The sequence below is a fragment of the Gouania willdenowi genome, chromosome 5 (genome assembly GCF_900634775.1).
Source record: "Gouania willdenowi chromosome 5, fGouWil2.1, whole genome shotgun sequence".
Lineage (NCBI taxonomy): Eukaryota > Metazoa > Chordata > Actinopteri > Blenniiformes > Gobiesocidae > Gouania > Gouania willdenowi.
The window spans coordinates 37,573,755-37,596,933 of NC_041048.1; the positions used below are offsets into that span (position 1 = coordinate 37,573,755).

The 23,179-nt window shown below is 36.3% G+C and overlaps 2 protein-coding genes across 3 annotated transcripts; one reads left to right on the plus strand and one right to left on the minus strand.

The window, feature by feature from the left end:
- Nucleotides 1-465: 465 nt before the first annotated feature.
- LOC114463270 (actin-related protein 2/3 complex subunit 4) lies at nt 466-5,689 on the minus strand. Its single transcript, XM_028446727.1, has 6 exons — nt 5,540-5,689; nt 5,052-5,170; nt 3,870-3,981; nt 3,690-3,785; nt 994-1,164; nt 466-918 (listed from the first exon to the last, which is right to left on the minus strand). The coding sequence occupies exons 1-6, from the start codon at nt 5,540-5,542 to the stop codon at nt 913-915; spliced, it is 507 nt and encodes a 168-aa protein (XP_028302528.1). The 5' UTR covers nt 5,543-5,689; the 3' UTR covers nt 466-912.
- Nucleotides 5,690-6,056: 367 nt separating this feature from the next.
- tada3l (transcriptional adaptor 3 (NGG1 homolog, yeast)-like) lies at nt 6,057-18,446 on the plus strand. Of its 2 annotated transcripts, none has more exons than XM_028447075.1 (9): nt 6,057-6,168; nt 6,402-6,649; nt 11,696-11,943; nt 13,965-14,070; nt 14,164-14,299; nt 15,273-15,376; nt 15,464-15,570; nt 17,067-17,258; nt 18,034-18,446. In XM_028447075.1, the coding sequence occupies exons 2-9, from the start codon at nt 6,440-6,442 to the stop codon at nt 18,227-18,229; spliced, it is 1,299 nt and encodes a 432-aa protein (XP_028302876.1). In that variant the 5' UTR covers nt 6,057-6,168; nt 6,402-6,439; the 3' UTR covers nt 18,230-18,446. The 2 variants fall into 2 exon arrangements, with proteins under 2 accessions (XP_028302876.1, XP_028302877.1); XM_028447076.1 differs by having other exon boundaries at nt 6,148-6,223.
- The last annotated feature ends 4,733 nt before the right edge of the window (nt 18,447-23,179 follow it).

Sequence of the window (23,179 nt, forward strand, 5' to 3'; positions counted from 1 at the left end):
AATCTATTTAGAATCCAGCAATGTTTCAACTGTCAGTCTTCTTCCGAGGTGTCTGGTGATCACTTTGATGTGTCCTTGACTTCCACATAGTAATTCCAGCAGGTTACTAAAAAAAAAAAAAAATGACAAAATGAACATGCTGGAATTACTGTGTCAAGGACACATCAAAGCGATCAGCAGACGCCTTTGAAGAAGACTGGCAGTTGACGGTCAAAAAAAGTCAAGAAATCAATGTAAATTCTCTGAAAAAATTAAACCTTTACATATTCAAAAAGGAGAACAAATGAACTTGCTGGAATTATTCCGCGGAAGTCAAAGACACAAAGCGAACGTCTGAATAAGACTGGCAGTTGACAGTCGAAACGTGTCAAGAGATCAAAATAAATTCCGTTAAAAACAGCGGTCTGATTAAATGAATCTTAACATATTAGATAATAGTTGCTACAGAAACAGAAATAAACAGACTAGAAACAATGGACTTTATTAATTTTCCCTATTATGGTCCCACATTATTTTAGTGGCTTCTTGTTTTCATTTAATGCCACAGAACAAAATATCCTGAACAGAGAAAATTTGGAGACTTTTTTTGGGACATGACAGGACGTACAGACAAAAATACAAACACCTGGTGGTTTTCTTTGCATCAGCCCGTCCTCTGGGCCCCTGTACTCATGACTATCAACTGGATCAATACTTTAAGGACCCGCCTTTGTTTGGGGATTTGTTCTACGGGATTGAAACTGGTAAATATTCCATTATATACAGTCATAGATATTCATGAGTACAAGGAAATACGAGGCAGATGCAAAGAGTAGTCGTGATCCTCATGTTGGTGCTGCTTGGCTCTTTGGTCCTGGTGTTTGGGCCTTTTCGAGCGTCCCTCAGGGGACAAAGACAAATACAGCACTGCCCTCAGAACTGTGGAGACAAGAGGACATCGTCAATTCATTCGATTGAGACATTTCACTTTACGAGCACAAAAACACGTCTTACATTCTTCAGGAATTCTTCTGCGACGATTCGAGCCCTGGCATTAACGCTAAGCTTCATCTCGCTTATTTCCTTGTCGATCTCCTCCATGAAATGGATGACGAAGTCCACCAGCTTGTGTTTGTACATCTGCTCCGTGTGGAAGTTGGTGATCAAAAAACTAATGTCATAGCCCTAAGGAAAGAATGAGGAGGAGAAGGTTCAATGAGGCTAATCAGCAAGATGGGACAAAGTTTTATAGCATTTATCAACAGAGGTGAAAGTAATCGGGGTTCTCGCGAGCGCTGTTGAGCGTAGGGGACCCCGACATTGTAATTTTGTTAAATTAATCACCTACGAAGCAATGGTGCCCCTATGCTCCATTTTCAGCAACATAGGGGGGAATTCTATGTTGTGTTTCTTTTTTTTAAATCGATACCGTCATAATAATTGTTGCACACTTGGACACAAGAGGGACTCCCAGGTGTGCACGGTTTGTTTTAAGTCTTTAATCTGCATAACCGAGAAACACATACATCAGCCACATCTATTTAATGTCGGCGATTTACCAGAGGACCCCTGCCACCACTTAGCTGCCCCCGATGCTGCCTGTCTGCATCCTCTGCTAGCACCATAAACAGTTCTTCAACCAGACGTAGCATGTAGTGGCACATGAAGCTGCTTGTCATGATTCTAACTCACAACGGATCATTCTACATGTGTGCGCACTAGTGATGTAACAATTAATCGTAAGGCAGCTAAAAATCGATTCATAGGTATCACAGTTCACATCGATGCTGTGAAAATTGAATCGCAGTACTTTTTTAAACAGCAGAGGGCGCTATCCAGAAGTGTTGGCGGTGGAAGAAATCTAATACTTTCTTTCTGGCTGCCTTCTACTCTTAAACATATTCATAAATGATTCCTTACCCCTTTAGCACTGAAATAATATCTGTAATATTACATGAATATCTACAAAAGTCACGTTTTTCTATTAGCTCTGTCTGCTAGCATAGCATCTCTTCTTCACTGCAAGATAACTGCATGCCAACCGACCACTGGGTTACCAGCGCCCTCTGCTGGTTCAAACAAATATCTGACATAAATACAGTGCAGACCGGTCCAATTGTTAAGGCACAAAATACATTTTCAGTTGCACTTTTAAAAAGAAAAACTATTATGTAGTTTTGCATTGTTTACTATAGAACCAGAATTTAAATTTATTTCATTCAAGATTTATTTTTAGTTAAATTGCATTGTTTTGAATAGTTTATCAAGGTATTCTTTTGACAATGAAAAATAAAGAGTACAGTATTTTTCCAAAAAAATAAAGGAATATTTTTCAGTCATTTATGTACAGTCCCATTTTGTAAAAAAAATCGTATCGTGAACCCAGTGTTGTGAATCGAATCGTATCGGGAGTTGAGTGAATCGTTACATCCCTAGCGCGCACGCACGGATGTGAATACCATCTGATTGAAATGTGTTCGGGCTTAAAGAGACATTGGCTTCATTCAGGTCGGATGGGTTTGGGTTGTGTTCTCTCCGGCCGGATCTTCTTCTTTTGGCCTGATTAAAGCTCTACTGTGTCCATCCACCGTGTGTGCGCTAGGCTTTGGCATTAATACCATATACTGCGGGGTCATAAATACCAACGGTATTCAATTTACAAAACACACACACACACCAGAGAGAGTGAGAACAGACGTGTGTAAACCAAGAGAAGCTTATTCAACAGCCCCCTCTGTGTGTGCTTGTGGTGGGGAGGAGCTGACGGCAGCAACAGTGATCGGGACAGTAACTACAGTGTCACAAACATTCATGTCAGAGTCTCTAAAACACCAGAAAAATCTCCAATAATAGAAGATAAAGTCCATACATTTGTCACTAGTCTATAATGATAAAAAAAAAAAAGTCATTAAGAGCTTTCAGAAAATATACCAGTAAGGGAGGTTGAGTTTTGGTTTAAAAATTAAGCAGAGAAATGATTCTAGGAATTGTAGCTTTAACTCCCTGAATAAGCCCACATTCTGTGTGAACTCATCCTTTAGCGACTCCCTAAGTTAATCATTTAAACCGTAAAAGCAGTGCTGTTAATGATAAGTGCTGTAAACATAAGGCCGAGGAAGAAGGAAAAGCGATCAGTCCTCTCCCCTGTCACTCGGCTTCACAGAGAGAGACACATGCGTGTGCTCGGTGTGAATGCACCCTGAGCCTTAGACTACATTCATCATCATCATCACCAATTCAACAATTGACTTTTAGCTTTAAAGTAAGGCTGGAACAAAGATTGAAACGACAATAAAAAAACAACTTCAGCTGTACTTCACTAAACGTGGGCCTCAGAGTTATAAATTCCAAAATTCTGAAAAATTCTTGGTGAGAACCCTACAACCTGATCTTAAAAATAACCTCAAAAACAATGAAAACAAAATACATTTAAAGTGAAAAATAACAAATTAAGTCAAGTTCAGTTATTATTTTTTAATGTCAGTATTTAGTTCTAGAAGGAAATTAACTTTAATAAATCCAATAAAAACAAAACATGTATTTTTTAAGTGCAAAAAAACCACTACTTTAACTTGATTATTAGCACATCCTACAATGTATCAGAGTGCTTATATTGCAGATGTGAGTGTGTGCGCCCTGCTTTAGATGTTACTGAACGTTACTTCCTTTGCAGTTAAAGCCAATAATTCATTTCCACTTTCACACTTTACCTCCACTGGTTTCCTCCTCAGAATGAAGAAGTTCTCTGCTCTCATCATCATGAAGCGCATGAACTTGTGGCAAAGAATCTTCTCAATCTCGTCCGCCTGCGCTCAGTCATACAGAAAGTAGTTTAGAACGATGACAAGACAAAGAATGAAGGGGTTCAAAGTGGTGCTGCGTTCACTGACCTGTTTGACAGCAATGCTGACTCTGACGGAATTGATGGAGCCCTCGACGAGAACTTTCTCCTTGTCGTTACGGCTGATGACCACAGGTTGAAGCAGCAGCTCCTTACTGCTCCTGTAAACATTTATCAACTACATTAGGTTCTGGCTTCAGATTTGGTGCAACTATTATTATTATTAAGTAACAGCCTTAATTAAAAAACGTCTATTCATCACTCAGAACTGCAGAAATAATAGAGATGGGCAACTGTTTACAAGATTACAATTTTGTTATTGCAGCAGAGCCACAAAAATGTGATTATCTTAACCAAGGGTCAAACAATGGACATTAATGTTAGCATTTACAATAATGAACAATCTCAGCAATAACACAGGAAACAACAAAGGATTTTGTACATCTTTTGTTGTGAATTGTGTATTTTCATTGCCATTCTGCATAATTTGTTATTTTACGCATTCGTTTTCATTTTGTGCATTTTTTTTTACACTTTTGTTGTTTTTGTGTATTTTTTGAGTATTTTTGTGCATTTACTTTAGAGCCTGCACATATATTATAAAAATTATAAATGTATCATTAGCTATAATTTTGTCCTGTTCACTGTTTGAAAATAAGTGAACACAGGAAACAACAAAGGATTTTACACATTTCTGTTGTGAATTGTGTGTAATTTATCATTATTTTGTGCATTTTTGTTGTTTTGTAAATGTTTCTGTGTATTTTTCTGTTGTGTTTGAGCTATTTTGTGTATTCTTGGAGTCATTTTGGTTGTGAATTATGTTTTTTTTGTGTTGCCCTTCTACGCAAATGTATTATTTGGTGCATTTCTGTTGCCATTTTGTGCAATGTATTGTTATTTTGTGAATTTAGGTTTTCATTTTGTGCATTTTGTACATCTTTCTGTTGTTTTTGTGATTTTTTTTTAATTTTTTATGTGGATTTACTTTGGGGGGCTGCACAAAACGAGTCAGAGCGGGTTTCCAGCAGCCCGTGTCTGATCTACAAGGCAGCAAAAATTCTTTGCAGACCCATTTCAGAGCCTTGCCTATTCTTGTAGCAGATTCTCTCCCCTCCTAGATTATCTTAAGCAAGTTTGCACAAGTCTCTGCTGGTCTGACAGCAGCTGGAGGGCAGGAGAAACTGCAGGAGGAGTGAGGAGGATGAATTGCAGGATCACTGAGACGTACCTGACTTCCACCTCTGGCTTGTTGTGACGCTCCACCACCTGTGAGGAGAAGTTCTCCAGACACAGGGCGGCCTGCAGGGTGGCCCTCACGGCGTTTAGGTAGGGGCGCAGGGTCGCTGTCTGTGTACACAGTGGATCAGTAAAGAGGAAGCTTTTAGACCCATAACACACAAACATGCACAGATCGATTACTGCTTTCATTTGTGGATGCACAACAATTTTCTCATTCATTTTCCTCATTAATCTCGTTCCAAATGCCATTATTTTTCATAGAATAGTGTTTAAAAGAACAAGAAATCAGAAGTGTCAGTCCAGTGTCTGCACACCGTGACAGGGATGTCTGTCCCCTCACTTCACCAAAGCCGGCCCCTCGCAACTAACACGGGCTATGAGCTTAAAGCTAACTAATTCTGTTAATTATCGTCAAATCCCGCGGTTGTTAAGCAAAAGAAACAATATAACTATAACCACGGACCGAGCAAGACTTACCATTTTTCAGCTGTAAAAGGCGGAAGTCCCTCAGCCACGCCTGAGACGACTCTTCCGTAAATCCTACATACTCCAGTGTGCGTTTGTTTTTACGTTAATCGCAGTCCGAGGTGGTGGGATCATTTACGGCAGAGCAAAACACACTGGTTGGCTTCACGACTCCGCCCAGGTAAGGTTCACTATAAATATATCAAGCACACCCCACGGTGTGTCCATTTTCTCTAAAAACAGGGATGACGATATTTTGACAAAACATTAACGGGGTCTTGTTAACTCGTTTTAGTACAAAAAAAGAAGTTAAAATATGGCATTAAGCACATTAAAAATATTCAATGGCTTAATAATTTTGTATTTTTATTTTATTTTTTGTTTTACAGATGTGTAGTTTTAAAGCTTCGTAAAACAATGGATCAATCTGATATTAATATCTGACGGCGTCGGTTTTCACCCTTCACCTCATAATTCCTTTGAAAAAATATTTTATGTTCCATTTGTGATATTTTCTAACAAGCTTTTTGTTTGTTGAGTCGGGTTTTGATTGTAAAGTAGCATTATTTATTTCCAAACTTGTTCTCCCGACCCCTTCTTACCACAATGGTTCCGTCCAAGATGGCGGTCATTCACTGACGGTAAATATCGCAGCTGTAAAAAGGCCAATTTCATTTTTAATTAATGCGCTCGGGCGTAAGTTATTTCACCTTATTTGGATTAAATGGGTCATCGTAAAACTGTATTGTATAATTTACTAACTTAAACCGTAACATTAGGAAAGTGTATTTTGATGTGGGGGCGGTAGAGGCCCGGTGGGCTTGGAGTGGAGGCGTGTATGTTATTACCTGTTATTTACCTTCTCTGGCCTCAGTCTGCGCAGACTCCGCCTGGTCCGGTCTGCACAGCATCATGAGTGAGCTTAAGGACTGTCCTCCGCTGAAATACTACGATTTTAAGCCCGTGGAGCATGTGAAAGTGTGTCCGCGCTACACGGCGGTGCTGGGCCGCTCAGAGGACGATGGCATCGGCATCGAGGAGCTGGACACCCTGCAGCTGGAGCTGGAGACCCTGCTGTCCTCAGCCAGCCGCCGCCTCCGAGCCCTGGAGGAGCAAAGACAGGTCAGAATAATACTCAGCCTTTATTTATCTACTGATGTATAAATGCCAGAGGTGGGAAACGTACTAGTCTTTAGTACTCAAGTAAAAGTAAAAAAAAAAAAAGGACTGCTAAAAGTACCGTATAGAAGTTGCTCATTTACTTAAAAGTAGAAAAATGTACTTAAGTAAAAAAAATAAAATAAAAATCCCCTCAGTAATAAGACAGGGTTCTTAAACCAGCAAATTCCATATATATATATATATATATACATATATATATACATACACACAGTGGGGCAAAAAAGTTATTTAGTCAGCCACCAATTGTGCAAGTTCTCCGCACTTAAAAAGATGAGAGAGGCCTTTAATTTTCATCATAGGTATACCTCAACTACGAGAGACAAAATGAGAAGAAGAAAAAAAAAGCCAGAAAAATCACATCATAGGATTTTTAATGAATTTATTTGCAAATGCTAATGGAAGGAGGTTTTCACTCAAAATTTCACCATACATGGCCCCATTCATTTTTCCCTTTACACAGATCAGTTGTCCTAGTCCCTTTGCAGAGAAACAGCCCCAAAGCATGATGTTACCACCCCCATGCTTTACAGTAGGTATGGTGTTCATTCTCCTCCAAACACGGCGTGTTGAGTTTTTACCAAAAAGTTCTATTTTGGTTTCATCTGACGATATGACATTCGCCCGGTCCTCTTCTGGATCATCCAAATGCTCTCTAGCTAACTTCAGATGGGCCCGGACATGTACTGGCTTAAGCAGGGGGACACATCTGGCACTGCAGGATTTGAGTCCCTGGCTGCGTAGTGTTACTGATGGTAACCTTTGTTTCTATGGTCCCAGCTCTCTGCACGTCATTCACTAGGTCCCCCCATGTGGTTCTGGGATTTTTGCCCACCGTTCTTGTGATCCTTTTGACCCCACGGGGTGAGATCTTGCGTGGAGCCCCAGATCAAGGGAGATCATCAGTGGTCTTGTATGTCTTCCGTTTTCTAATAATTGCTCCCACAGTTAATTTCTTCACACCAAGCTGCTTACCTATTGCCGATTCAGTCATCCCAGCCTGGTGCAGGTCTACAATTTTGTTTCTGGTGTCCTTTGACAGCTTTTTGGTCTTGGCCATAGTGGAGTTTGGAGTGTGACTGTTTGAGGTTGTGGACAGGTGTCTTTTAAGCTGATAACGAGATCAAACAGGTGCCATTAATACAGGTAACAAGTGGAGGACAGAGGAGCCTCTTAAAGAAGAAGTTACAGGTCTGTGAGAGCCAGAAATCTTGCTTGTTTGTAGGTGACGAAATACTTATTTTACCAAGGGTTTTACCAATTAATTCATTAAAAAGCCTACGATGTGATTTTCTGGATTTTTTTTCTCATTTTGTCTCTCATAGATGAGGTATACCTATGATGAAAATTACAGGCCTCTCTCATCTTTTTAAGTGGGAGTACTTGCACAATTGGTGGCTGACTAAATACTTTTTTGCCCCACTGTGTATGTGTGTATATATATATATTAAGAACTTGTCGGATACTGGTACATGGAAACAAGTGTTCTCTATTCTTTGAACACCTGGATAATTTAGCACTCAATAAATCAAATTATTAGTTAAAATTGTCAAGAAAAAAATGTGTGTGTGTGTGTGTGTGTGTGAGAAGCCATGGAGGAGATGAGAAGAGTACCACACGGTACCCAGGTAGAGAGTCACACACACACACGCACACACATCTAAAAATACGCCCTCAGCACACATAAGGCATTTCTAATAAAAATATACTAAATTAGTAAAATAAAACAAAATACTAAACAATATTTATACAAAAAGTACACAAAACTACAACAGAAATGCACAAAACTACACAAAAAAGATTAAAAAAATACACAAAATGACTCCAGAATCACACTACAACGCCAACAAAAAACAATAATTATACAAAAAAATGCACAAAAGACAACAGAAAGATACAAAAATACACAATGACTCCAAAAGACATAATTCCAGAAAAATACACCAAACAAAAAATATATATAAATGAGTTAAAAAAAAACAATACATTTATCATGAGCATGTCCCATAGAATTAAACCAGGGGAATCACACACACTATTTTACTTTTTACCCGCAAATAAATCCCTTTATAACACTACGGAGTACAGACTATGTACTTCTCTTTGTACATCCAACCTTCAAACGCATACTCATTTGGCCATAATTGACAACTCTACTTAAGCTCCTCCCACTATATGAATACATACCAAATTTGCTGGGCAGACATAAGCAGTACGGTCCGTCAACTTTACAGCGGTCCTACGGTTCACAGGAGCTGTTCATGATGTGTTAATTGCTTCTCGTCACACCATGTATACCACACAACGTTTACTACACGATGCACGACACACGATTTAGCCAAGATTTGGCCCGATCCGATTACGGGATGCACCGAAATAAATATTCTTGGCAGAAAATTGAAACACCGAAATGCATTATTATGCAAATTATTACTCTCATTGCATTAATGCATGTAAATGTGTAGTAATCTCACTAAAATGAAAACATTGCAATTGTATGAATTAATATTAATGCTTCAAAGAATAAATCAATTAAAAATTCAAGTTGGAGCTCGAAGGAGGAAAAGAAAAGCTACAAGCTGCTTTGGAGCAATATGCAGAAGCTCAGGATAAGCTCGGTTTGATGGAAAACATGCTGGACTCCACAACGGAATAGTTTATCACAAAAAATCGGAAGCAACAAGAAGATCAAAATGTTTTAATTGCACATTACATTTCACTTGTTGCTGAGATGGAGGGAATGATCATTCAGATGCATGGAAAGGATTTAGAGTTTCAAAGTCTCAATGAGAAACTGAGTCACCTGGAGCCTCCACCAACATCTGATTCCCAGAGTGATGAAGACAATGGGCCAGTGACAGAATATAAATGTGAACATGCAGAAGCACTGAGCTCCACGGATGTTCCCTCACGTAAACCTGTGGAGCTTTACTGGAGAAATAAATAATTGGAGTTTGAGCTCGAAGGAGAAAATTAAAAACTACAAGCTGCATTGAAACAATATGCAGAAGCTCAGGATGAGCTCAGTTTAGTGCAATGTATGCTGGACTCCAAAAGAGAAACCTTTAATTCAGGAACTGAGAAGCTACAAGAGGATCACAGTGTTCGCTGTGCACAAACCCTGTTTTCACGCCGTGTTGGCATTGCAGCAGCCTGTGTAGCAGCTCCAACACTAGCATACATGGTGGTTCAAGGATGTCCCAGTTTCTCCAACAAATATAAAGTTACATTTTGAATAAATAGAATTGAAGAATGAGTTGTTGCACAGGTTTTAATATTGCACTGCTGATATTGTGCATTTTACTTGTAAAAGATAAAGTTTATTATTAGTCGAAGCAGATGCTGCCAATACTGAGCCTGGTTCCGCTGGAGATTTCTTCCTATAAAAAAGAGGAAGTTGTTTCTTCCCACTGTTGCTAAATGCTTGTTGATGTGGATCTTGTTGGGTTCTTTCTTTTTACTATGGACTTTATATTTTGTTCAGCGCTTTGAGATGACTTTGTTGTATTTTGCGCTACATAAGTAAAGTTGAATTTAATTATTTGAGTGTTTGTTTAGAATAGCAATGGCGCTAAAGTATATGTGCTGTTTCTGAGTCTGATTGTGGCCTAAATTAGTGATTCCCAACCAGGGGTATAGGGACACATTGCTGTGGGTGTTTGGAAACATTTATCAATTCATTTTAAAAGATTTTAAGTTAGGAAATTTTAATTCCTTTTGTGGACAAATTTACCACGAATCAACAATAATATTGCTCAATAAATACTATATTTTCTTGTAATGCATCATCTCTTGTGCCAGAAAATGTGAGTTCAAGCGTCAACTGAAGTAAAATGCACAGCTTATACTTTTTGAATAACATGTTAAGGTTTCATTTATTCACACAATTGTTTTTCAGGAAATTTACTTTGATCTCCTGACATGTTTCAACTGTCAGTGTTCTTCAGAGGCTCTGTTGCTCACAATTGCCTAATTTTGCCTAAAATTGCCTGGCCCCGAGTACTACTGTGGAGCAATTTCAATTTTCTTTAAATTTGGGGCGTACTAAGCCAAATTATTATTCAAATTAGTCAACTCTGCAGTACTCAGAAAAGTTAGTTTTGTGCTCAGACACTGTATATTGAAATAGAGCCGCCTCCGTGAGTCTACGGACCACGATGTTTGCTTGCATCTATGGAACATTCAGTTTTCATTGAATGTTTTCGGTGAGAAAAGTGTTTTGGTGATTTGAAAATTTTCAGTGGCCGGAATTTTGCTACATCACTAATCTGTATAAAACAAAAGGTTTGTCAAAAAATATACAGTTATTTGAAAAATAAAATAACAATAATTAAAATCAATTCAAAATAAAAGACATTCTCAGGCTCTAAGTCTAGATCAGAGGTGACAAGTAACCAAGTGCATATACTTTGTTACTGTATTTAAGAATTTTTTTTGGTGTCTTTAATTTACTTTGTTTTCCTGACACATTTTATATACAAATTGTATTTATTATGAGCGCTAAATTATCCAGGTGTTCAAAGGTAAAAGATTTCATTTATTTCCATGTGCCAGTATCCTACAAGTTCTTAAAAAAAAAAAAATCTTTTTGACTTTTTTTTTTTTTTTTTACTAATTTTTGTAAAAATTGCAGTAAAAAAAAATCTGAGCTCAAACATGATCAAATACTAATTCTAGAAAAAAAATTATTTAGGGTTGCCAGAAATTCTTGATCTCAAATTGGGGTCACGTTGTAGTCGGATAAAGGGAGTTTGAGAACCACTGATTAAAGGAACCAATTTTTAAAGTAATTTACCCAGTAACGGTTGGGTGTAGAAGTGTAACAAATTACTGTACTTCTTTTGAAACGTACTAAATTTACTGATTTAGAAATGTACTCAAAAAAGTACAAGTACCCATTAAAGCAACTCACTTACAGTAACGTCAGTACTTGTAATCCATTACTTTCACCTCTGGTAATGGATTCTTCTTCTGTTCTCTTGCTATTAGATCCTCACTGACTGGCAGGACAAAAAGGGAGACAAGCGTTTCCTGAAGCTGGGTAAAGAACCCGACCCTGCTGCCCCAGCTCGCCACAAACCCAAGAAGCAGAAGCTGGAGGGCAAAGGCAGCCACGCTCCTGGACCTGGTCCTGGTCGACCCAAATCCAAAAACCTTCAGCCCAAAGTTCAAGACTACGAATTTACAGAAGATCCACAGGACATTCCTCGCACTCCAAAGAATGATGCTCCCAACAGGTCAGTGTCAATCACTTCATAACCAGTGTTGCGGTTACCTTGGAAAAGTAATCTTACTACTAATTAATCCTTTAACAAATAACTTACTTACTGTACTGCAGTGTTATTCATTTGGGGTCACCTAAAATGTCTAGTGTTACTAATTTTTTTTTTTTAGTTTACTATTCTTTTTAAAATTAAAACACAATCTTTATTTTGTACTTTCATTTTGTCAAGTGTAAATGTAATTCTAAATTTATTTAAAATGCTGTAAAAAATAATATGTGAGCTGGCGTGACTTGTCACTAAGCTGTATTTGTAACACACCATAACAAACATGATCAAAACTAATTAGAGGAAAAAAATTGTTTTTAAGGTCACCAGGAATCCATGATATTAAAATGGGGTCACGATCCAAAAAACGTTGTATAAACACCGAAGTGCTCCTTTAACGAGTCATTCACTGAGAGCGCGCTCACATTGAGGGCAGCACTAAAAATGAAAAACGTGCCGAGCTCCGTGATAACGCGTACACACTCATCAGAATCAGCATGGAGGGACCAGAACTGATGGACTATGATGCCAGGCCAGATGTTCAGCTGTGGTTCTCCCAAAGCAGGGGTCTGCAACCTGCGGCTTTGGGGCCTAATCTGGCCCTTTGACTCTTTTGCAATGGGTCCCTATAGCTTTAAAAAAAAACTAGTGAAATAAAGTTATTTTTTACAGAGGCTATTAATGATTAATGACAAATGAAATCAAGATAATTAAACCAACAAAAACACTATTCTGGAAGAAAATTGAGATTTTAATTGTGTGGGAACAGATTCAATTAACCACCAATGTGCTGGTTAAATATGCATGCTTTATGTGTGGCAAGAAATGAGCAAAATTAGTATGTGTTGACCACATGATCATGTGTTATCAACTTCAAGTTACTTCAAATACATTAACTAAAAAAATCTTCTTTATATAACATTGTGTTCATGTAAACTGAGATGTGTAAGAATTTGATGATGCAAGATACTGTTTTATTTCTTGACATCAATTTATTTTATTTTAAACTATATTTAAGTTTCCATTTACATGATCAATGTAAATCACATCAAATTAAATCAAACATTATTCTATATAATTTTAACAGTATATAATTTACTGTATTGTCTTCATTGAGAAGTTAATTCAAGTACAGCCTTTCTGCAAAATAAAAAAACAGAATACATGTAACCTGTTGTTTTGCTTTGCTGTTATTTAAAAAAAAAATTGTCACGTCTTCTTTTAAAATTATATAAGATAAATAACCTGTTATTTCAGCCACTGCTTGTTGCAGAAAAACTTAATATTGACACTAAAACATTGAAACATTTAGCAAATATATCTCGAGTCATTGTCAATCTTTACTTCATACAAAACTACGGTACGCCAGTTAAGTCAACTATTCATTAGCATGCGCGGCTATGCTGTACACTCTCCCCACCCCCATTCGAAAAAAAGTTGTGACCAAATTCTGTGCTGGTGCGACCAACTGAGAAAGTTAGTCGCACCAGTGCCACCACTGGAAAAGTTAGTGTAGAGCCCTGTGTTAACCATTAAAATGTCCTTATACAGTATTTCTTACCAGTTAAGTTAATGATTATTCTTTGGATCTAATGATTATACCGTGATTAATAATTGATTTGGGAAAATGATTCCTCGTTCTACTTCTCTGTATGATTATTGTTTGTTTGGCTAACAGAGGAATTGTGGATATTTTAAAATCTAAAAAGATGCTGGATTGATTTGTTTATAAAAGCATTATATCAGATAATATCACTATTAATTGGGAAATATGTACAACTCTGTTGAAGTAATTTAATGTTTATATCAGTTGAATAAAGTAGCTTTGTAAAATGGAACAAGCTGTGGTACATTATGTACTCTACTTGACTTGAGAAGCAGTGACTTGTTCCCACCTCTGCAAGTAACTAAATTACTGCCAAGTACAGTATGTTCATATCTAACACTTCTATAAACCCTGTGGGGCTTCATTTATGTATTTTTTTCAGATTCTGGGCGTCTGTTGAGCCGTACTGCGCCGACATCACAAATGAAGAGATCCGACTGTTGGAGGAGCTTCTGAAAGCTCCCGATGATGAAGCAGAATATTATAAGGTATGTTAATGATCCTAACATCATGTGGTCATCTTTCAGCTGTGGACTGTGTCACTCGTGTTCATTTTCATGACTTCATGGTGTAAACCGTAGATTCCGGCCCTGGGTAAACACTACTCTCAGCGCTGGGCTCAGGAGGATCTACTGGAGGAGCAGAGAGAGGGAGCTCGAGCTAACGATAAGAAGAAAGGCATGATGGGAGGTCCGCTGTCCGAGCTAGATGCTAAAGGTGAGGGACGCAGCTCACAGATTGGATGTGTGGGAAAAAAGTATCTGGTTCCTATTAAAGCTCATATTAACTTCCCATTATCCTCAAATATTACACATTTTATTCTTGTGGTCAATCTGACCCCAGGAATATTTGCCTCCAGAAAATGATTTTCTGAAAATTGTTGACCAAGTTTTTGTGTCAGACGCTTTTTTTATTTGTTGAATACATAAATAACCCCTCGATAATGAAACCATGACCTGTTCTCTGGCGCCACCATCAGGACAAACTTTTAACTTAGAATTCATTTATCTTAAATAGTTTTCATCCAAATCTTCTCAAATTTACTGACAACATTAATGAGCACATTACTATGAACCATATTGATTGATGTCGTTGACACCCCCCTTTTTATTTCTCATAAACATATTTATTTACTTGTTTTCATCTCCTTTTTGGGGTTATTCCCTATACAGTATATATATATTTATTTTTTCCTATTCTTTATTTTTTCTCTGTAAAATAATTTTGTTAAACAGAAAATTGACTAAATTTAAACTACACATATACCAGAAATAACTTTATTACTTAAATTCACAGCTAAGTTATTCCAAAATGTAAATCCAGATTAAATAAAGTTATAAAGTTTAATGGGGCATTTTGTGTGCAGAAAATTAATTTTTCCTGTCAATTACTTGGAATCATACTCACGTGTATTGTAGCGTCACTTTTTTAACCTTTATGCAGCTAAAACAGCGTGGGGTCAAATTAACCCCAGTTGAACACCAATGCGTGCAATATGTGTTGAGCACATTGAAAAAAATATTATCATGATTATTTTATGCTTAATCAATTGTACCTATCAAATTAGAAAAAGTCATGAAATATGAAGCAAAAAAAAACAAAGTCAACCAATATTTTTTGAATTATAAACATTGAATGGGGTCACAGAATAACAGGAGGGTTCATCTTTATTTTCATGTGTCTGTGGCAGATGTGGATTCATTGTTGAAAAAGTCTGAGTCTCAGCATGAGTCTCCAGAGGACGGTTGTCCGTTTGGTCCTCTGACCCAGAGGCTCCTCCAGGCTCTCGTAGAGGTGAGACTCATTATTTTTGGCTCCTCGAGCTGAGAATACAGGAGTTTATCATCATATTGATATGTAAATATTATTGCCTTTTTTCAGGAGAACATTATATCCCCCATGGAGGACTCTCCCATTCCAGACATTTCAGGGAAGGATGCTAATGATGGAGCAGGGACGTCACCGCGAAGCCAAGGAAAAGCTTTCAGGTACTCAGAGGGAAATTTTTGCTTTATTTTTGAAGAGTGGCATTTTTTTTACACTTTAAGTAGGAAAATATGTCTTTATAATATAAATACATAAATAATTTATAATAATAATTATTATTATATAACTTGAATACAATTATGTTATAATAAATATGTATAATTATTGTTGTTTAAAATGATGATGTATTTATTGTGATAATATACTGTAATAAATGATGGTTCAAATTATAATAAATTATAAATATAACTAAATATATAAAACTAAAGAAAACCATATGAAAAAATTATATGTGTGTATATATATATATATATATATATATATATATATATATATATATATAAAATAATAAAGAAAACACAATATAAATATTATATATATATATATTTTTTTTTTAAGTATTTGGTTTTTTTTCCACTGTAATTTTTTGTCTTTTCTTATGTCTGTCCTGGCAGTTTATATTTTTTTAATATTTTTTGCACTATTATTTATGTTGGTGTTTAGTTCCAGCAAGATTAGTTGTTATATGTTAAGTTGAGGTTTCGTTTATTTAGAAGACAAAATGAATCTTACTGGAAATATTACATGGAAGTCAAGTGAAACTTCAAAGGTGATCAGCAGAACTCCTCTGAGGAAGACTGGCAGTTGACAGGCGAAACATGTTAGGAGGTAAAACAATTTCCTGAAAAAACTTGTCTGAATAAACAAAAACTCCACTTAATTATACGTTGGTATTTATTTTTTTGCTGCAACTATTGAATTTCTCTTCTGGGGATCAATAAAGTTTTTCTCTATTCTATATCGTTATCGTGAGCCCAGTATCGTCTATTGCAGTGTTTCTCAAATGGGGGTTCTTGTAGTGACCGGAAGTGATAAAACTTTAGAAATAAATTTATTCAGGCAAAACTAAATCAGTGTTTTTCAACCTTGGGGTCTGAACACCATGTGCGGTTGACTGTAGTCGGGCGGGCGGGCGGGCGGGCGGGCGCGCGCGTGCGTGCGCGAGACACGCTAACAGTTAGCTGTTAATTGCTCACACACCGACAGACCCATTAGCACCATCATTGTGGGGATGGAACCATGTGGCTGTAGTTACATGAGGCCCAATTAGAATTTTGAGATCCAGAGAGTACCAGTACCTTGGTTCTGAAGTCTGTGGTCCTTCTCTGCTGGAATGTGTCTGAAAGGGTCTGTTTCTGGACCTGATTCTGGGCTTTGTGAAATATAAATCTAGTTCAGCTAAAATGCAGTACCCTAAAATAAATAAAAATTCTGAGCTCAAACATGATAAAAAACTAAATGAGATTCTTAAAAAAAAATAAGTTATCACTCGTCCATTCCATCATTGAGCTCTATAGTTGTTTTTAAATAGTTTTATTAGCAAAATGTTGCAGTCGGACGAAGAAGGTACTTGGATTCAGAAATAAGAGAAAAGGGCCACCGATCTATCGTATCGTGAACTCTGTACCCCTTTCCACAATCCTGTTTTTCTCTCCAGTGTTCCTCACACCCGATCGTTGGAGGCGAGGATCAAAGAGGAGCTGGTGTCCCAGGGGCTCCTGGACCCCGAGGAGAGACCAGGACAAGGAGGAGATTCTGAGGACGAGGTCCTGGCTGAGCTGCAGAAGAGACAAGCTGAGCTCAAAGCTCTGAGCGCTCACAACAGAGGACGTAAACAGGAGCTGCTCAGGTAACAACACCACAGTTCTACTCACAGGTGGACCGTCACAGGAATGAACCAGGGTTGGGCTCAATTACATTTTTCAGTTACAATTATGTTTTCAATTACGATTACAGTTACCAGCATTTTTTTCCAATTACTAATAAATTCCAATAATTTCTTATTCTCAGTAAGTCAATTACAATTATGTTCTCAATACTAAAGTTCAATTACAATTAATCACAATTACAGAGCCTGAAATAAATAACCTAATAAAAGTTAACCTTCCTCTTGTGTTAGCTTGCTGTTAGCATTTCTTATGATAACAGATCCTAAATCAGCTGTAAAATACACTAAAAACAAAAAATCTATCATCTATTATCTTTCCTATTTATTGATTACCTTGTTAGGCTTTATAATCAATAAAAATATAGGTTTTAATATTTTTTGTGTGGACATCTGAGCCTTTTTATTTGTCAGTATAGCCCTTGATATTTTTTTTGATGGTAAAATGTGGGAAAGCTTGATATGAAACATATTTTAATAATTGTGTAGAACTGAACATAAAACTGTAAAATGTTTTGCGTTAAATTAGAATTGACAATTTTTATAGAATTTTTCACAGCAATTCCAATAACAAAGTCAATTATCTAAACTCAATTACAATTTAATTATGATTACAACAGCAACAGATTTTTCAAATTACAATTACGTATAATTATGCCATAATTGTAATTAATTATCAATTATGACATTACAATGATAATTGAGCCCAACCCTGTAATGAACCCATGCTGTGTCACAGGCTCGCGAAGGAAGAGATGCGTAAGCAGGAACTGAGACAACGAGTCAGGGTCTCAGACAACGAGGTGATGGAGGGGTTCAGGAGGATAATGGCTGCCAGGCAGAAGAAACGAACCCCCACCAAGAAGGAGAAGGACCAGGCCTGGAAGGCCCTGAAGGAGAGGGAGAGCATCCTCAAACTGCTGGATGGACCATAGAAATGGTCACTGCTGTGGTTAATCTGTGGTCAACTGCAGATCTGCTCTACTCTGCTCTGCATGGTGTCATTAATAAGGACAACTTTACAATGGTTTAATGTCGTCATCACCAAAGCTTTTTACTCTTTGGATGTTTATGTCAACCTTGTTTTTTTATTTTGTTTTCCATTTTCTGTTACTTCATGAACATTTAAATAAACAATAAATACTGTGAAAAGACAGTGTGTGTTTGTCTGTGTGGAAGCAACATGACTGGAGGAATTTCTTTCTTTCTTTCTTTCTTTCTTTCTTTCTTTAAATCCATTCATGAACAATAATTATAAACAATAATTATTGCAAAAACACAGTTTGTGTGTGTGAGTGTGTGTAAAGCCTGATATATGGTTTTGCGTAAAATAAATGCCTTAGACCAGTGGTTCCCAAACTTTTTGTGCCCAAGGTACACCAAAGGACAGTTCAAATCTGAATTCACACCCATTGTGAAATACAGCCTTTATAACATATGTTATCACTCATATCATGTACAATATCACGGGCCACCGTACAAGAAATGGCTCTATTTTCCCTCTATTATAATGTTGTCCTGCAGCCTTTGTCACAGTCTTATAATTCCCGCCTGCGCAACAGCAGGAACAGCAAAAATATTGCTCCCTATGTATATTACACCCTGTATACTACACCCTATATACTACACCATGTATATTACGCCCTATATACTACACCATGTATATTACGCCCTATATACTACACCATGTATATTACGCCCTATATACTACACCCTGTATACTACACCCTATATACTACACCATGTATACTACACCATGTATATTACGCCCTATATACTACACCATGTATATTACAAGAGTCCGTCCTTAAGACTGCTCTACTGTAAAGTGCCTTGAGATACCATTGGTTATGATTTGGCGCTATACAAATAAAGATTGATTGATTGATTGATTGATTGATTGATATTACGCCCTATATACTACACCCTGTATACTACACCATGTATATTACACCCTATATACTACACCATGTATATTACGCCCTATATACTACACCATGTATATTACGCCCTATATACTACACCATGTATACTACACCCTATATACTACACCATGTATATTACGCCCTATATACTACACCCTGTATACTACACCCTATATACTACACCATGTATATTACGCCCTATATACTACACCATGTATATTACGCCCTATATACTACACCCTATATACTACACCATGTATATTACGCCCTATATACTACACCATGTTTTTTACACCATGTATTCTACACCATATATACTACACCATGTATACTACACCCTATATACCACATCATGTATACTACACCCTATATACCACATCATGTATACTGAACCCTATATACCACACCATGTATACTACACCTTATATACCACATCATGTATACCACACCCTATATACCACATCATGTATACTACACCCTATATGCCACATCATGTATACTACACCATGTATACTACACCCTATATACCACATCATGTATACTACACCCTATATACCACATCATGTATACTGAACCCTATATACCACACCATGTATACTACACCTTATATACCACATCATGTATACCACACCCTATATACCACATCATGTATACTACACCCTATATGCCACATCATGTATTCTACACCATGTATACTACACCCTATATACCACATCATGTATACTACACCCTATATGCCACATCATGTATACTACACCATGTATACTACACCCTATATACCACATCATGTATACTACACCCTATATACCACATCATGTATACTACACCCTATATGCCACATCATGTATTCTACACCATGTATACTACACCCTATATACCACATCATGTATACTACACCCTATATACCACATCATGTATACTACACCATGTATACCACACCATGTATACTACACCATGCATACTACACCCTATATACTACACCATGTATACTACACCCTATATAGCACACCATGTATACTACACCCTATATACCACATCATGTATACTACACCCTATATACCACATCATGTATACTACACCCTATATACCACATCATGTATACTACACCCTATATACCACATCATGTATACTACACCCTATATACCACATCATGTATACTACACCCTATATGCCACATCATGTATACTACACCATGTATACCACACCATGTATACTACACCATGCATACTACACCCTATATACTACACATGTATACTACACCCTATATAGCACACCATGTATACTACACCCTATATACCACATCATGTATACTACACCATGTATACCAAACCATGTATACTACACCATGCATACTACACCCTATATACTACACCATGCATACTACACCATGCATACTACACCCTATATACTACACCCTATATAGCACACCATGTATACCACACCATGTATACTACACCCTATATACCACATCATGTATACTACACCCTATATACCACATCATGTATACTACACCATGTATACTACACCCTATATACCACATCATGTATACTACACCCTATATGCCACATCATGTAAACTACACCATGTATACTACACCCTATATACCACATGTATACTACACCCTATATAGCACACCATGTATACTACACCCTATATACCACATCATGTATACTACACCCTATATACCACATCATGTATACTACACCATGTATACTACACCCTATATAGCACACCATGTATACTACACCCTGTATACTACATGTATACTACACCCTATATACCACATCATGTATACTACACCCTATATACCACATCATGTATACTACACCATGCATACTACACCCTATATACTACACCATGTATACTACACCCTATATAGCACACCATGTATACTACACCCTATATACCACATGTATACTACACCCTATATACCACATCATGTATACTACACCCTATATACCACATCATGTATACTACACCATGCATACTACACCCTATATACTACACCATGTATACTACACCCTATATAGCACACCATGTATACTACACCCTATATACCACACCATGTATACCACAAGATTTAGCTGAGACATGGCCCAATCCCAAAAACAAATGCACAGTGAAAAATTGGTTAAAAATGGGCTAAATATCGTAGTGTATGCCCACCTTTAGGGATGCACCGAAATGAAAATTCTTGGCAGAAAATTTAACACCAATATAAATTATTATGCAAATTATTAGTCTCATTGTAATAATGCATGTGAATGTGTACTAATCTCATTCAAATTAAAACATTGCAATTGTATGAATTAATATTATTGCTTCAAAGAATAAATTAATATACATTCCAACAATGCACAATATATTGACAAAAAAAAAAATGAAATTTTTAACTTCACTCACTCATTAAATAATAATGTACAGGCCTATCACTGACTGAGCTGCTGGAAGAAAGTCAAAATAAATATGTTCTCTCATTAAAACACTAAGTGCATTGAAGTTCTTGATGAAAATCAGCATCTTAGCTTTATTTATTATAAACTTATTAAAGACGTTAACGTACTTTATTTGGAAAAAATGGCGAAGAATCTAAAAAATCCATTTGGTGATATCAGTATCAAGTATGTCCCAAATGTATGCAATAAAATTAAAAAAGTGTTGAGTCATAACTTCCTTTGTGACAGACATTTTTGCTATATATATATATAAAAAAAAATTCTCTATAACAATGAATTGGTTTCACTACCTAAAACATGTTTTTTTTTCTGTATCCAAATACTCAATTTCCTTCATTCATTTTAGAATTAAAAATCCATTCTGTTCATTTTTTTAATGATGCTACGTCCACTTTTAATTTGCAGGGTTGTGTGACCTTTTGACCTTTCACTGTTCACATTGTCATGTCAGCATTTAGAATAATGTCCAATCTGAGCTTTACTGTAATACAGGATCAAACAAACGGATTTAGTGTGTTTTTGAAAATATGTTTGTTGGTATATATATATATATAGTATATGTTTGTTGGTATATATATATATATATAGTGTAGGTTTGTTGGTATATATATATATATATATATATATATATATATATATATAGTGTGTTTGTTGGTATATATATATATATAGTGTATGTTTGTTGGTATATATATATATATATATATATATATATATAGTGTGTTTGTTGGTATGTATATATATATATATAGTGTATGTTTGTTGGTATATATATATATATATATAGTATATGTTTGTTGGTATATATATATATATAGTGTATGTTTGTTGGTATATATATATATATATAGTATATGTTTGTTGGTATATATATATATATATATATAGTGTATGTTTGTTGATATATATATATATATATATATATATATATATATATATATATAGTGTGTTTGTTGGTATGTATATATATATATATATATAGTGTAGGTTTGTTGGTATATCTATAGCAGGGGTTCTCAACTGGTCTCACCCTGGGACCCACATTTTGCCACGGTTATGAAATCACGACCCACTTATTTTAGAATTCAACCAACCAAACTGAGTTTTTCAAAATTAGCTGTTGAGAACACGCAAATATAATAGTTTTTGATACATAAATCTATATATTTTCCTGTGCAACATGCATTTCACAGCATGCCTGTTAAAAGAAAAGTTTCTTTCAAAATAAAAGTCATAATCCAACATGAGAGATATTAAGTATTTATTTCTTATTTTCTGACCTGCTGTCCGCTACCCACCCAGTACAAGCCCGCGACCCACTTTTGGGTCCTGACCCACCAGTTGAGAATCGCTGATCTATAGTGTATATTTTTTCATATATAATGTATGTTTGTTGGTATATAGTATATGTTGGTATATATATAATATATGTTTGTTGGTATATAATATGTTTGTTGGTATATATATATAATATATATGTTTATTGGTATATAATATGTTTGAT